The sequence below is a fragment of the Nomia melanderi genome, chromosome 8, assembly GCF_051020985.1.
Source record: "Nomia melanderi isolate GNS246 chromosome 8, iyNomMela1, whole genome shotgun sequence".
Taxonomy (NCBI): domain Eukaryota; kingdom Metazoa; phylum Arthropoda; class Insecta; order Hymenoptera; family Halictidae; genus Nomia; species Nomia melanderi.
The window spans coordinates 6,207,680-6,225,111 of NC_135006.1; the positions used below are offsets into that span (position 1 = coordinate 6,207,680).

General features: G+C 35.0%; 1 protein-coding gene across 4 annotated transcripts in view; it reads right to left on the minus strand.

Moving 5' to 3' along the window:
* LOC116426572 (putative ferric-chelate reductase 1 homolog) overlaps positions 1-17,432 on the minus strand; it is a 36,120-nt gene that overhangs the window by 2,566 nt on the left and 16,122 nt on the right. For 3 of the 4 annotated variants that reach the window (XR_012999231.1, XM_031975688.2, XM_076370222.1), the window contains exons 4-8: positions 14,174-14,333; positions 6,517-6,714; positions 5,637-5,732; positions 3,009-3,165; positions 1,693-1,919 (exon numbers count right to left, since the gene is read on the minus strand). Coding sequence is in view for 3 of the 4 variants with exons in the window: in XM_031975688.2 (XP_031831548.1) it covers positions 1,693-1,919; positions 3,009-3,165; positions 5,637-5,732; positions 6,517-6,714; positions 14,174-14,333 (838 nt within the window). In the remaining variant the exon portion in view is untranslated. The remainder of the gene's footprint in view (positions 1-1,692; positions 1,920-3,008; positions 3,166-5,636; positions 5,733-6,516; positions 6,715-14,173; positions 14,334-17,432) is intronic. The other variant, XM_031975689.2, reaches the window with a different exon arrangement.

Genomic DNA, 17,432 nt, shown 5'->3' on the forward strand with positions numbered 1-17,432 from the left:
CTCTTAATTGTAAGTTCTGAGGAGGGATATAAGCTTCTTCATTTTGGAACTTGTATTGATTTTTACTTAATTGAGTTGTAGTTTAATTATGGAAGTTTTATTTTTCTTGGAGCATTTGTAACGTATTAAAATTATATGTATCTATGATGTGATTAATTGTAGCAAATGGTGGTAAAACATATAACTATTGGAATGAAATTTAATACTGAAACTATTTTAATGTATAAATAACTATGATAGCTATTTCTGAGCCTTTTTTTTATTGCAGATTTCAGAGTCTGACGCATTATTGTCTAATTGTCTAAAACTAAATGTTCTGAAAACTAATTTAGATTTATTAAACAATTATCCATTAATGTTAACGTCGACCAATAATGAATTAAGATAAAAATCATCGCGATAAATTCAATATAAAAAAGAAATTACCAGAGAAACATTTCAAAATACATTTTAAAGCAAAATGGTCGCATGGTTTTAACCCTAAAAGCGTTAAGACTAAAATATCATGAAATCGTTTCGAACAAAATTACATCTCAAGTGTTCCCCGAGTGTCAAAGATAAGCTTGATGTTATCTTTGGACACCAGCCAAGCTTAAGTGTTCCCTAGTATGCTTTCACCCTTGACTTTCCTCGAGTATCCCTTTGCATCGCTTAGATGAGAATACATAGAGCTTCGATTACAAAATGTCATCTGTCGTTAAATAAACGAAATCGCAAGTAGAACGTTGCCATAGCGAGAATCCATGACGTTTTATAACATGAAAAAATTAAAAGATAATAATTGATGACGTGCCACGTGGAATGAACAGGGACCGCGATTGTATCGAAATTTCCCAATTAAAATCTGATTATACCAGGATAATGATTAATTCGTTCGGATGCGTTTAAATTGGCATCGCGCGTCCCCGCGTCGACCGTTCATTTCCGGCCATAGGAAACGGTCGGACGCTATCAAACCGGCTTTCTGCTCGTCGCCCCCTACGATTAATCCCACTACGTCCTTCGGGTCTCTGCTGACCCAATCGTGATGAATTAAAATTTGAATTTAAGGTTAAATTTCTCTAATATTATTGCGATTATTTATCTTCTTCTCCTTAAAATGCTCTTTTATTTAGGAAATGTAAAACAAAATTGTTACCAACAATCATATTAACCAATTAATCAAAACTGCTTCAAATATTGACTTGAGAATTGTAACATGACTAACACCTTGACACACAATGACATTTAAGACATCATTTACTTTACTTGTCATTCTATGTAAATGTTGACATGTCTGAGACATGAACTATTTCTATCAGACATGATACTCGTGATTCATTTTATTCAACTATTTTGTTTAAAATGTTCAATACATTCTTCCGTTAATATTGTATATCAACATTGTAAATTAAATTCAAGTATATTAAGTGGTGTAAATATTTAAATATATCATCTTGCTAATGACCTTAGACCACGAAGCATCGTTAACAAAATGTATGAAAAGAGAAATGTTTAACAATACAGGTGTTCACTTCCGTTTCCAAGTTTAAAGTCGAACCAAATGCAGCAGTATTTTCGGGACGCATTGAATTTCGTTTCACTTCGACTCGCCAAATAGATGCCATCACACACAAACTAGTTGGTCATTAGTTTTAAAGGCGGAGAGCGCCGGTTCGTGGCGTCTGATCACGGGAAAAATTGGATACTTACTGCGAACCAATGATCCTTTCCGCACAACTGCGAGTTGACCCAAGTCTGCCGGTAGTATCTTGCTAGGAGAATACCGATCGACGCGAAGCCGATCCACGAAGCCAGCATCAGGGCGCCATGCACCCGAATCAGAACGTTCTTCGCCGCTGTGTAACCACCCACGTCAGATAACAATTTTGCGCTGTCAGTCGCTAAGTATTCCGTATCGTGGAAAGCGACGCCGTTACCTGGACATTGCGACACGCGTTTAAGCGTTTCATCCATGGATTCTCTTATTTAGGATGTTTCTTAACACTAGATTTGTGGACATTTACTGTGCAGTTTGTTATATTATTTGTCGAAAAATTGATATTCGTTCATTTAAATCTTGGAAATTAGAGGTTTAAAAGTAAACGATTAGGGTATATAGTATTTGCGTAGCTGCATCAATCAAACATTTACCAAAAAATGTTTATAAAATTCAATCACTCGTTCTTTGAATCTAATATTAAACGATTTGCACTAGATTATGGAGTTTTATGCATTCGGACTAAGTCAGAGAAAGATGACCCACTTTTTTTAATCCGAGAATTCGAGGACATTCGAGAATGAGTCATTGACAGTAAATTTGTTGCGTGTCTTATGGTTCTAAGGGCTTCATATATAGTACATAAATGTATATTATACATTGTATATACACAAGAATTACACTAACTTTAGTCTACCTATCTTCAAGTCAGTTGAAATTGTATTTTGAATTTACTAGATACTTTTATTTTATTGTATAGTAATTAAAATGATCAAAGCATTAAAGACACTAGCACGTTCGCAATCAGCATCGCATATATGTAATACTCAACATTTTGTATCTTAGATACAGAAAATTAAATTCCTTTCACATGTATTTGTATCTAAAATCTTACTGCATGCTGTAAAGTGTTAGAAGTTAACGCGATTTTTTTCTTGAATTTGATGTGCATTTTAAAAAGATGATTTGTTGAATTTAATAAGGTATTGTAACATTGAAGACTGCTACTGAAACAAACGCTGATCACGAACGTATACTAAATTGAGATGCTTAGGGGGAGGCAAAAGAAGGTTAGAAAGCACTGCCCTATACAGAGTGTCTTACAAATTGCACACCACTATCAATGCATCGTTGACATCCTAACGAAGCCAGATACAATGATAGCAAAACCTTGGAAAAATATTGGACTTATTGAACTCTTAAGCGAAAGTCTCGAACGACTATGTCCTCAACCTTGTTCGCAACAGTTTCGAATGTCATCAATCATCCGGAAACCACAACAGGAATTAAAAGAGGATAAATGACGCACTTCTTAAGTTCTTGCCGGCGGCGATAAGAAGGTTGTACGGCGTGTGGACGAGGTCATATTGCCAGCCTTGGACGACCATCGTTTTCTCTCTCCAAAATTTACAGGCGATCACGTCATCCTTGATGGAGCTCGACTCCAGCTGAACTGCGCCATTCTGCTGCAAGGGGGCCGAAAATAGATCAAGGTCGCAGTCGGTGTTTATTACAAAACCGCGAACTCGCCGACGTAACCGTTTCCCATGGAGGACCGATCGGTGTAACAATGTTACGCGCGAGCGAAAGTCGCCCGTCGACACGCCGCTCGTCGAATCGGTATCGTATTAAATTCACCTGCTCGCGTGCTCGCGTTACGTTGACCTCGATACCACGGCGGAAGCCTCCTCGATATGTCAGAAACACGATTGCTCTCCCGACGTGATCTCGATCGATGATTAATTGGACATGACGGTGGCATGTTAATTTAGGAATTATACTGTTAGTAGAAAATCAATTAGCATACGCTCGTCCAAGTACGAGCCAGAGGAACTCGTTCGAATTCTATAAAGTTTATTCCTTATGATGCCGTCGAAACGTTTCGCGTGCTTTTTCCTTTCGAGAACGCTTAAATTACCGTTTGCCGATTATTGTAAATAGATTTTCTGCTTTAAAATAGTGCACAAAGTATAATTAAAAGTGTAAGACTGTATTTAAATATTCATTAAGCAGGCGTGCCATTGAATAAAATGTTGCTAATGTCTTTTACCATTATCGATTGCATCTGTTTGCTATGAGAACGTTTAATATTCCTCTTTTATATACGGTAATATTTATTTTCTGTCTACTATGTTCATCTGCCAGTAAACATTTTCCGTGAAATTATTAAGAATTTCAAGAACTGTTATTAATTAGCGGTAAGCAATACTCGATCAAATCTTGACAAACATTGATCTTCTGGCAAAGAAGATTTCATCCGATTACGTTTCGTTTTCGACTCTCTAGTGGCAATGAATAATCAAATAAAACTCGTTAGTCCCCAACAAAGGTATACTGCACAGTAATTTGCGCACTCGTATTTTAGGTAATTAAAAATTAATGTTCCGCCTCGTGTAAAGCAGGGAAACGAGTCAAGCTTTCCGTGTACGAATCGGGTGAGTTCCTATTAGTCCGCGTCAACAAATATAACACTATGGAACAAATTTTTACCTATGTTAGTTTTTTGCAATAGCCACTATGTAATTCTTATAGAGTTCTTTATCCTAAATACGAATCCGAAAACCAAATTGCTGGGTCAGGTCCAGTTTTCGAAAAAACTGGGATTTTGTAAAAACTTTCGCGCCACACGGCCATCGCTCGCCAGCCACAGATATGCAGGGCCATGACGACGCGCTGTATAGACTTGGACCCCGGTCACTTCTTATATGTATATATAATGTTTAATTGTTTTATAAATTTTCATCATAGTTATGAGGAAGCTTTTCACGATCGTTCCGTTTTAAATAATTTGCTGTTTAATATGTGAATACACATATACGAGTAATATTATTACGATGATTAACACCGAAACTATCGAATGAGTCAAGATGGTGGGTATAAACTTTATTATCTGTCGATTATTAATATTTTGAAAGTATTAGATATGTAAAATGTTTTTAAAAACTTATCAAGTTTACTGGAACTATAACGAATATTCGAGTATACTCAGTAGTATTAGTGTTAATATAAAAATACTTCCAGTAAACATCCATTGTAAATCGTACTTTGTTTAATAGTTTTTTATGTCAAATTTAATACTGAGAATGATATTATTAGATATACCATGTAAAAAACCGATTACAATGATGTTTTTGCTTTATATTATATTATATGAAAATATTATATTATACACCAAATTATTTAAAACGGAACGATCGTGAAAAGCTTTCTTATAACTATGATGAAAATTTATAAAACAATTAAATATTATATATACATATAAGAAGTGACCGGGGTCCAAGTCTATACAGCGCGTAGTCACGGCCCTGCATATCTGTGGCTGGCGAGCGATGGCCGTGTGGCGCGAAAGTTCCGTTCGCGGACATTTTCTTACCCTGTCCCAAAGAAAAACCGATGTCACGCTTCCCACGGGGGGTTCCTCTTCAGAAATGTCTGCAGAATCCAATGGTGCACAGCAAATTCGTGCTGGCCAACCCACGTTTCATATAAATGTAACAGAAGTGCATACAAAGTACGCGCATCTACCCCTTTTTAAACTTTGATCACCCTTTACAAACATTTAATGATAAGCAAAATTCAAAATTTTTATAGCTACGTGATCGGGCAAGTCTCCTTTATTTTTTGCGATAAATTTTAACTGCCTATCGTTTTTAGTTTTCACGTAACACTTGGTTTTCTGAAAAATTCGACCGTTTTTACAAAATCCCAGTTTTTTCGAAAACTGGACCTGACCCAGCAATTTGGTTTTCGGATTCGTATTTAGGGTAAAGAACTCTATAAGAATTACATAGTGGCTATTGCAAAAAACTAACATAGGTCAAAATTTGTTCCACAGTGTAATCGAACGAAACTCGTTGTTTTGACAGATCATTATGTTGCTCGACGGAATAATAACGCCGCGGGAAGGTTTCAACGTTGCGAATATCGTGACACGTACCATGGGCAGCCGCTTATTGGTCTTCCCCGAGTTCCAAGACATATGTAATGCTATTTCTCCGTCTTCGTTCGTGCACTCAACCACGCTATCGTCGCCCTGTATCAGACAGAAAGGATTAAATAATCGCGCGACGTTCAAGTTATGGAAATCACGGCTACTGCGATCTACGAACGCCTCTAATCCCATAAATTTAGTTAGCGTGATTATTACAAAACATTCGTGTTGTACAATTGCTACAGGAACGAATTGTAATCCGAGTTAATTAGTGAATTCTATAGGGAACATGCTGGATAATGAATTTCTATGTTATTATCAGCCCTACAAGGAAAATCCCAATGTTTTCTAATATTTATTATCACCAGTCTTGCATGGAAAATTCTAATATTTTCAATATTAATAGTGAAAAATAAATTACTTTTATAAAGTGTGATAAATTCTACATAAATTATAATAAATGTGAAAAAAGTATAATAAAGCTAAATTACTGTATTTTTCACGAAAAAACAAAATGCTCATCGTCATTGGTATTTGACATTCATGAAAATTAAGTTATTATGTTTATTATATTCAAAATATAGAATTTATCACTTACCCTCATTTATTATCGTCTTTTTTATGTACCAAGATAATTTATTTGAACGTGAAAAGATACCGAAAGAAAATTTGAATTTCTTTCTAACGACGAATAGTAATACACTACGGATCCTTATGTAAATTCAAATGTATAAAAACATAACGACAAAAAAATAACTTTCCCTGGTAAATACTGTAGAAAATACTACACTTTAAATAGTTTATATATGGTTTTGCAGTCTCAAATTTCGTATAAATACATAAAAATCCGTAGCTCAATTATAAGTTATTAGCAGAATGACGTTACCATGTAACTGTCGTTGGATAAACCAACAGCGACATATTTACTGTCATGTGCTTGCAATTCGAAGAGATATCTCTCGCCACGAACCAGCACCGCGACCATTGCCTTGCAGTTTTTGGCCTCTATGCATCCTGCGGGTGAACCGAAGCAGTTCTTTTCGGAGCCACATCCGGTGTATATAGAGTCTTCCGATTCTTTCGTCTGAAATGCAAACGAACCCCGCAATTATAACTGAAAAAATGTTCTTCATGATTAACCTCTTGTCATATAATCTTCTTTATGACTATGCTCGACTGTATTATTTTACCAGTAATAACTCACAAAAAAATTTTCTGTTCATTGTAAATGAATGAATGAATCATCGAAAATAAAACATCGATAACAGCACGTTCACAGTTATTACCAGGGATTAGGAAAGTTCCGAAAATAACTGTTTGAAACTGTTATATATCGGTTTCGACTGATACAGTTATGGAGAACATCACTGTTCGACTGATAAGTCATCACTGTTACTCGGTATATCGGTTCTGAGCTATATCGGTTCCGGTTCTCTAGAACCAATGTAATATGAAAAATAATATAAGTGATATAAGAACAGTTTTATTATAAGTATCATTTTTCGATTCTTGAAACAGTTATGAAGAATTGAAATGAAGAACCGAAAAATAACATTTATAGAACCAGAACCGGAACCGATATACCGAATAACAGTTATAACTTATTTAGGTTCTTCATAACTGTTTCAAGAACCGAAACCGATAGCATAACTGTTTTCAATTCCTGATTATTATGTTAAGCAAAAAAATTTTCAACACTAGTTTCCTTCTCCATTACACATTTCTTTAGGAGTTGACAATATTCTTTTGAAACATTTTTCCTATACACATTTTTATTTCATTCTAACAACTGCTCTAGTTTTAACGTTAAATTGTATATTCCTAGTCCTACCGTAACCAGTCGAATAACTGGTTACAAAATAAACATGAACAGGACAAACAATAAATTGTTCTTAATAAAAAGAGAAACAAAAAGAAAGACAAAAATTGGAAATCTGATAATACAGCAATTAATATGAAGTTAAATAAATGAAGGAAAACGCAAAATTTTTAAACCGGCCATTTGACCGATACGTTGAGTATTAAATAGAAAAAATTTTAAATTACAAAAATATCGATTCAATACATGTCGGACATGAAAATACTTTTCTGCACACAAAAAAAAACATTGGAAGAAAAATCGTTCGACGTTCGTCACATAAATAACCCGAAATCAATTTGGCAGTCGATCCGTCTTAATGAAAAGAGTTGGCAGAGGTGTACATCATCATTCACCATGTTACATTTATTGTCGGGCATAAATCAGCCGCTGGAAAGTTCGGTGAGTCTTCCGAAAGATTTATTTTCATCTAAAATACCAAGATATTTCCGGCCGAAGGAATCCGATTCCACAATATGTGTATTCTTATCAGTGCAGTGTACGTGTGTAACTGTGTTCTGTATAACCAGCGTCGAGCAGTTTAATGGAGTAGTTCAGACCTACTCTGGAAACTCCTCAATAAAGTTTCCAAGTGAGAAACCAGGGGGATCCGCGCGGTGCCTTTTCTCACGCTGATCTTGTTTCGAAAGTGGACCGGTTAATGAGGACGATACGCAAAAAAGACGTTGACCCGTATCTTTTCATTCATCGCGCCGTCAATCTGGCACGGCAGCGACGATACCGTGAGTGAAACGTTCACCCAGGGCAGTGTCGTTTTCGTGTCATGCGAGACGATCCAGAATCATCGCGATTCATGTATCGCACAGTGGCCGATTTTGGGCGTTTTAGCTGGCCAAAGTTAAAAATACGTACATGTTAAATTTTTTTTCGAGAAAATATGATTACATATATAATAATATATAATAATAATCAGTTATGAAGTACATAATAAATGAATAAATATTAAATATTATATTTATACATATAAAAAGTTGCATATTTATATAGAATGAGTAACATTACATAGTATATAATAAATAAAAATAACGCAATAGGTAATAATATATAATTACAATCAATTATATAATATAGAATAGGTTAATAAATGTTAATTATGCGAGCATATGGCGGCGCCCGGGCGTTTGAACGCTTCGTATCGCACTTTAGAAAAAATTCTTGAAAAACAAAAAGAGCAAATATCAGTAAATTTTTTGTGCATAATAAACACAAATATTTGCCGAATATAATCGTGCTTGATATATGGCCGGATCTCACAGGACAGCATAACAAAATTATTCATGAAGTATTACAATTGTAAGGAATATCATTGATTATAAATCACGCTTAAATATAAATAACAACACAAAGATACATAATAAACGAATCACATACTATCAAAAGTATAGTATATATTTCCCTGAGAAACGTTCATTTTGGAAAAAAGTATACACAATTTCTTTGAAACACACAAAAATGTTTTGAAGTATTATAAGAGCAAATCGTACGTAACGAAAACTCCGAACTTTCAAAAAAGCACACGAGTTTATGAGTGCAAGAATGAATAAAAACAATTGGTACCTTATTTCTCACACATTCAACTATTTCGAAGAGCAAAAATTGTTCAGCTTAGACGAAATTCCTGAAATTCACTTTTAGCCGCCTAAAACGACCAAATCGACCACTGTGCATCGGTTTTTTACTAGCTGCCTCGGAAACGAAGCACGAATTTATTTGGGTAATACGATGAAAAGAAATGAAATCTGAAAACTCTGTATTTTCGTGTTAAGATAAAATATAACTGATAACTAAGGACAACAAGGGAGCACAAATTTGTTTGGATCATGTAATAGCGATAAATGAAATCAATGGATAATGGACAATTATATTCTTATCCTCCACTTGTTACTTTAAAATTTTTATGAATTACGTTAACTCATTGCCGTATTATTTATGTTTGTTACTAAACTCGTGCAACATCGTACTATCAACATTTTGAAATGAACGCGCAGAAATGTTCTATTCCACTGTAAGTCCATATTTACTTTAAAGCTAGTAAATTGGTAGTAGCAAAATAGTTTTTTAATCTAATCTAAAAATCTTCGTCACAAGTCTCACTCGTTATTGTATGGCAAGGTGTTAAAAATTGATTTATTGCAGTGCATAGAATTTTCTATACATTTTAGTGTTAGTAATGCATACTGTTGTGTGTCAAATTTAGAACACGAAGAATATATGAGGAAACGTGAAACTATTAATACTTCTGGTACGTAATTTATGGAGAATATGTATTAAGGAGAAGAATATTCACTTCTGTAAATCTATAAAAAAATATCTGTACATGTACAAAAGTCTACAATTTTTATAAACGTATTTTAAACCAATCACTAACCGAAAAAGTAGAAATAAGAACCAGATTGTGAGACATTGAAATAATTCTTGCCATTCTGTTCATATAACATTTTGTTAAAGAATTATATGGCTCACTCACAGGGCAAAGCAATTAACCCCGTTTATCGAGTGTTGTCAAATTTTTCATGCACGTAATATCATCTTCCACTTTTTATTTTGAAGAGTCAATCACTTCGACGAATAAATGGTTCGTAAGTGACTCCCGAAGATTTGTGAAACCGTCTCAAACATTCCATTAGACCGGTTGGTTATCTTTTCCCGATGGTTAATTACAGGCACGATGAGCCATGGGTAGGCTCACAGGGAGGCCCGTTGTCTTGACAGGAAAAGTATGATGACCAACCTTCAACTTAGACACACTCCGCGAAACAGAGTAATTACAGTGCCACGACTGTTAGTACTCGTTACTCAACCCACTACTATACTTTTACGCTTTTTATTTACATTCGGCCGACGGTAATGTGGTTTTGTATGGACTCGAGTAATTGCTTTCGTAATTGCCGAGTTTTCTTGCGCAAAGATGCGTGAGTTTTTGTATTAATTATGTCGAGTGACTGGGAAAACTCAAGAAGGTGAGTCTGCGTTTCTTTTGCGAACCGGTCGATCCGATCTGTTTGCCATAATACATTTAAATAGTATTTGTTTGCCTCGAAATCATTATTTTACTCAACGTAGATATTTAAGCGGTTATACTATTTCCAATCAAGCAATGAATTTACTGAGAAAAGAGGACTATGACTTTCACATTAAAATTTCTTAAAGTTTTCATTTACTCGTTTCCTTAAAAATCAGGGAACCACTATTTCAACGCATCGTTAAAATAATTTCTTTCCCGTGATTATTCTGTGGAATATATTATAGCAAAATGAAGCCAGTTATTTAGCGAATAACATGTTGTACTTTTTCACTGTACATCAATCAAAACAATACATATTTTCTTTAATACGACACAAGTAATTTTTCCATAAATTTTACTGCCACAGTTCTATTCTGCAAATTTTAAATAAAACGGCGTCTTAAGTGTATAGCAGTAAACGTTCGTTTCAATTAAATTACGTTCAATGCAATTAAATCCTTGATAACTGCGAACAGCTACTTTTTAGCATAATTGCAGAAGGTTCTCGACGATCCGCCGCGTTAATGATTATGAAAGACCGTGAGAAGAACTCCCATTGTTCGCGGTTTGTTTCACAGACATTTTTTTTATTTATTTCCTTTATTTATGTGGTTCTATCTATTGCTAAAAATATATTCGTTTATTTTCCTTAAAATTATTTCCTTATAACTATATGCTTTATTCTACATTAGAAAATTAAAAATCATCCAAGAAAGAAACATTTGGAGCGGTGTCGCAGATCTTCTATACTAATTAACCTCTTACAGACAAAGATTTTTTAAAGTATTCGAAACATTCGACACGAAAAGTTAAATTATATATTGACTAATTAAACAGTAAAGAAATAGAGAACTATCTATTGGTCTCTTATCATTTAACACTATTTCTACCGAAGGTGTCAGAAGACAATTTTCGCTTAAAATTATCTTCTCACTTTAACCCTTTTAGTGTCAGGCGAAAAACGGGTGCCTGTGCGAAAATAACCGGACGAATTTACTAAGGTTTGGGAAAAAGCTCATAAAAACCAAACTAAAAATGATATTTACATAATTCAAAAAAAATTCTTGCAATGAAATTAAACCGTTTATAACGTTTTATAAATTTATTTTGAGACAGAGTTCTCCCGCAATGCGAATAGTAAGGCGCTATTGGATGCGCAACGATATATCGTCGCTAGCATTTTTCGCAAGTGTTGCGAACGACGATATATCGTCGTCCGGCACTAAAAGGGTTAATAATCCTTCCTCCATTAAATTTTCGACATTTCCTATACTTATTTTCATAATCGTTATTGAAAAAGTTGACAAGCCAATTCTGAGTATACGATTAAACTTGAAAAAGAGTTTTAACTGAAAATTTCGGAAGATGTCTTTTGATAGCTCGGTAGAAATGGTGTTAAATAATTATCTTTGCAGACAAGGATTTTTTTAAATACTCAGAAAATGTAACAGAGCAAGCTAAGTTATATATCGAACTCCCAAATATTAGAAAAAACAACGAACTACCTATCGAACTCTTATTATTTGAACAACTAATACTAACCGTATCGGCACTTTGTGTATACCTATTCCTACCATGGCCAGTTAAATAACTGGCTATAAAATAAAGGTAAACAAATTCGATAACAAATTTTTCTTGATGGAAATAGAAGCAATAGGGAAGACAAAAATTGAAAAACTAATTAACTGGACAATCTAGGAATTGATATAAATTTTAATGAATAAAAGAAAACGCAGAATCTTAAATCAAATTTTAAAACCGGTCATACGACCGATTCACGATATGGTTAGTGTTAAACTATTTAGATATTTGCAATTTTGTATTCCAATTATGAAAGTTTCATGTCTTCAGAACGACAACATTCATCTTTAATAGATTAAATTTTTCGTTTCCTCAAAGTTTAAATCTTAAAATACATTTTAATACGGTGAATCATTAGAATCCCATTTTCCTTAGATGTTACTTGAATTAATAAGGTACAGAAACACTAGCAAGAAATTCGCGATATTATTTCCTATTGCAAAAGCCTTCACACTTCCATTTCATTTTATTGCGATCACAAATGAATTGAACTTATTACCAGCAATCTCAAGCGCCGTCACACGCGCCATTAGAGCCGCTAACAGAAAAAAATTCTGCAAATTACTCGCCAGTGGATCTGCACCTACAGACAATAAAATCTCGCAAAAAGCGGACCGATGAAGAATTACGGGCATAGTCCGCCGGATCGGCTGATATGAAAGTGAACACCGGCGAAAGTACATAAACCATAAAGCGGAGAACGTATCTCGCCCGTTCGCAAATTACGCGTTTCTACACAGTTAACTGCATAGTGTGCGCGTACCGTAACATGCATAATACATAGGACCAACCGGCGAGCGATATTCGTTAAAAAGCGAAACATACTTTCGACTCATAAATGAACCAACAGCCCTCGCGCAAAATTTCTCTACTACCGTCAACGAAATCTTCGATGATCAACGTGAGAACAATTCGTGGAATTTCTTTAGGTTGAATTTTTACCTCGGGGCATCGTTTTTTTTAGATTTTTTCACGTATGTCGATAGTACTCTATGAGGAAAGACTAATTTTTAAGTTTATAGTTTAGGAATTTATTATTTTATATAAAGTTCATTAATCCTTTGCACTCTATAGACTCTACTATGACACAATTTATAGTATTAAATATTTTAGTGAACGAAGTTGAAAAGGTTAACCTAAGATTATTGTATTTATCATACATGCGAATTTTATCCTAAGAAGGAAGATCAAACATCTAATGTTATATTATAACATTGTTATGTTACAACATGTTTTCATTTTCACCAAGGACATTGTAAAAATGACCTGGAACTACTGATAGATTACAAAATTGGCTGGTGTGCTAAATATAAAAATATGGGATGAAAGTAAGAATGTGAAAAGAAAATAAATACTTTTTTTATGATATTATTTAAGAATAATATAACTGAAAGAAGAAAAAATTAAAAAATTAAAAAATAAAAAATTAAAATTAAAATTAAAAAATTTACTTTCTATGAGAAAATTTACTTTTGTTTGTTTTACTATGTATAGATTTTATACAATATCTGTTTCTATTTATAGACGAAATTGTGATAAAGGATTTTCATTTTAAATTGCCGTTGGAATGCATGACTGTGTGATTAAGAAATGTTCTGATTTCATAGAGTAAACAGGTATCTGGCTGGATTCTAAACTCTAGGTAGGTCGAAAGATCCCGATATTGTTAATATAATATACTTTTAAAAAATAAGCTCTTCCAGTGTAAACTCTGCAGTCTAATAAGGAAGATATTATATCTATCAATATTCTATAATATTTTCCACCACCCTACACTATGTTTATCAACAACCAACTTAAAAGCAATTTATAACATATCAAAAACGATAAATCATTTTTTAATACTCCCAACAATCTTCAATAATAAGTAAAACTAGTTATTCAAAAACAAGTTACACTGTCATTTAGTTACATTGATGTCGAGAAAGAGACGTTAATTTCGTAGATCGTTACACCCGAGGATTTCACTTCCCTTGTTTTCCGTGTGTGATCGATCGCGATGGGTATGATTATCGGGTGTGAAAAGCACGTTTGCCTCGTGATCGGCGGTTGGAGCGCTGTAATAGAAAGAGTACTTACCTCGTGATCGACGGTCGGGCTGAAATAGGGCGGCGTGGTTGTTCTGAGCGTGGTGATCGGCGTGGAGGAGGTCAGCACGTCGATGGATCTTTTGTTAACGTTGACTCTCGGTGATTCCACGTTGACCCAGTACGTACTGTAATCCTGCGCGAAAGTCGACCTGCGGCAGGAAGGAATCGGTGGCTATGATCACTGAGGGAATCTTAGTACGATCGGTGAAAGGAGAATAGGAAGATTCGAGTCAGACTCGATCGACTAATAAATACATGAAATTTCATAAACCTTGTTATTGAAATTGGTGATTTTGTAAATATTTCAGTTCTAATTAATGAAACATTATATTAAACTTATATAACATTACATTGTATGATATATTAATTGATTCAATATATAAGAACTTTATGCAAATGTAGTTAATTAATAATAAGAACAAAAATATTAACTCTTTATGGCTGAATGCCACCATAAAATAGACTTTGAGCTTCAATATCTAAATGTGGAAGCTACAAATGGGTAATTTAATTATTTAAAAGTTTAAGTAATTCTCGTCCGCAAAGGGATGAAATATAATGGGAGTAACATTAATTTGACTAAACCTCTAAAAATAATTTAAATATCAACAAACAACATAAAAAATACAGTTATTTCTAATTAAAACGTTACTTTAAACAAAATGCTACATAAAAGGCATAATCTCTTATACACCTAAATAATCACTAATCAGTACTAACTACAATCTCTTCAACCCCAATAATAAATTAATAACCGCGAACAATTACAAAATCTGATTAAATCCAATTATCAGTAACAAACAATCAAAGTACATTTGTCTAATTCCATTTCCACAAATCCTACGTTGAAAATCAACGCTCGCCCTCCGTCGCCCCAAAAAATTTCATCCTGTCAGTTTCTATACCATCGAAGCGTACAATGACAGCAGCTTTAACGAGCAGTGAAGCAACCGGCGCAATTTTCCGACACGAAATCCGAGTACGGGGCGCGTGCACGGTAGCGACGACGATTAATTGGACGTTTAATTTCTGGGTCAGAACTCGTAGGTCTAGAGTGCGGCGTTGCGCGGCTCGGGCACGTAACACGCCGCGATCTGTCGGCATATGAATTACGATTAGGAGCGAGCGCGTGGCACGCGGCACGGGTTACATCGGCCCCGTGCGCGGAATATAATATAACGCGTGTAACGGTGCGAGGCGGGCCGACTCGGTTGGGGGACGTTCGTTATAAACTTTTCCGCTCATAATCGGTGCCAGCCGGCCCGTTCTTCGCTGAATACTCAATTAATACGGGGCGCGGCAAATCGCCAGGCCCCCATTAGAACTTCGCCGCCCCAATAACTATAAACAATCAGTTCCGCGTGAAACTGTCTTTCGAACGTCGTGTACTGTTGGAAGATGACTTGATGTGTAGCAAAGTGGCACAAGGACAAGAAAGGTCTTTGAAGCTTCAAAACTCAATCTTAAAGGCTAACTCTTCAAAGGTTTAATCTTAAAGGCTAAGTCTTTTTCTGAAGCTTCAGAACTTTGAAAACTCGATTTAAGCTTTAATAGCCATCAACGCTTAAGTCCTCAAAGAATCAAATTTTCTGTTGCTTTATTAATACCGTACAATATCTTCAGGCATAAAGACTTCAACTTTTACAGTTCAAGGCTTTAGCCCTGAGGGCTCTAACTCTTAAGGCTTGAGTCCCAGCTACAACTTTTAAAGTTCAAGGCTGAGGACTAATTTCTACAACACTATGTGTAACCTAATCGACGAATAGCAAATTAGCATCCAAATTGAAATGATACTAAATATAAACCGACCAATTATACCTGCATTCCTCGACCCAGCCACCAAGTGATCACCCAACTTTACTTCTCCGAATTTTCGAAATGATTCTTTAGCATTAACGCCGCCCAACACCCCTTCCCCCTTCATTCCGCTGCGTTTCTCCGGTTCTCAACATTGTTATCTTTTGTTCCCACGCCTGGATGGTAATGGGTTACATCACATTGACCCGGAAGCCCGTAATTTATACGCTTATCTGGCGAGATGTGGAATACGAATCGACGTGTTCCCCTCCCATTTTCTTTCCTTTTATTTCCCTTTTTCCTTTCTCCCACATTCGGGGAAGTTCTATTACTACGAAGGCAATGATAGATGTTGCCTGTCGTGATATGTTTCTTCGAGTAATTGAACGATTGCGCGTTGTAGTACGGTCTTGAGAGATTTGAGCGATACGTTTGTGGAATTATTGTCGTTTCCGATAATCAGTTTCGTGGTTTTTGTTTTGCGACCACGAGAATGTTCTGTCTTGTACGTAAATTTAGTGTTTCATGCTGGGTATACGAATTGGGTAAATTCAGGTTGATAAGGGAAGCGTGGAGTAAGGTTCTGTGGTTAATATAAATGTGCAGCATTCAGAGAGATTGATTGTAGTCTTTTGGAAGTAATAATGCTTTGTGTTGAGATTTGTGTTGTCTTCAATTGATGTAGTTATATGTACAAAACATAAATTAGATTTAAGTTCTGCAATCTCCAAGTTTTGACTACTTATACAGTATTACAACCATTATTTCGAAATTAATGCAATGAAGTATAAATCAGTGTCTATAAATCCAGTGTTAAAATCTGTGAAAATATTTGCAAAATCACCATTGAAAACACTTATTTTACTTATATTTAGACACATCACGATCTAATACGAAATTTCCTTTCGAAAATAGATTTTTTTCGTTACATTTTTTTAACTCTATTTTATCATCAATACCATTATTTACGACTGGAACGAACACATAAAGGAAAGATTGATTTCGAAATCCAACGAATATATTTTTTTGAAAATACGAAATATACGTTATACTTATTATCTGCACAATGAAAATTCTGAATCTACCAACAAGCACAGGAAGGATCGAATCGAATCGAATGAAAGCATACATTACATTTCAATCGTTCTAATTGATACAGAATTTACAATCTAATGAACGGGAGAACGGCGTATTGTTTCGAGCCGACGCTAAAAAGTGGAAGACCTTTAGATCCAACAGGTCGTGACAACCTGACAGAGATTATGAGGAAATTTAATGTGAAAGTACGCGCTGGTACTTGATTTTCGTGACTCGATTTAACCTTGCTTCCGCATGCCTATCAGTTATTCCCTTTAGGCGGCCAACAACCGTATAGTCATGCCGCATTAGCCGTACCACGTACGTCTAAATCAAGGTAAACATATTTCTCATAAATTCTGTTTGCCCGGAAC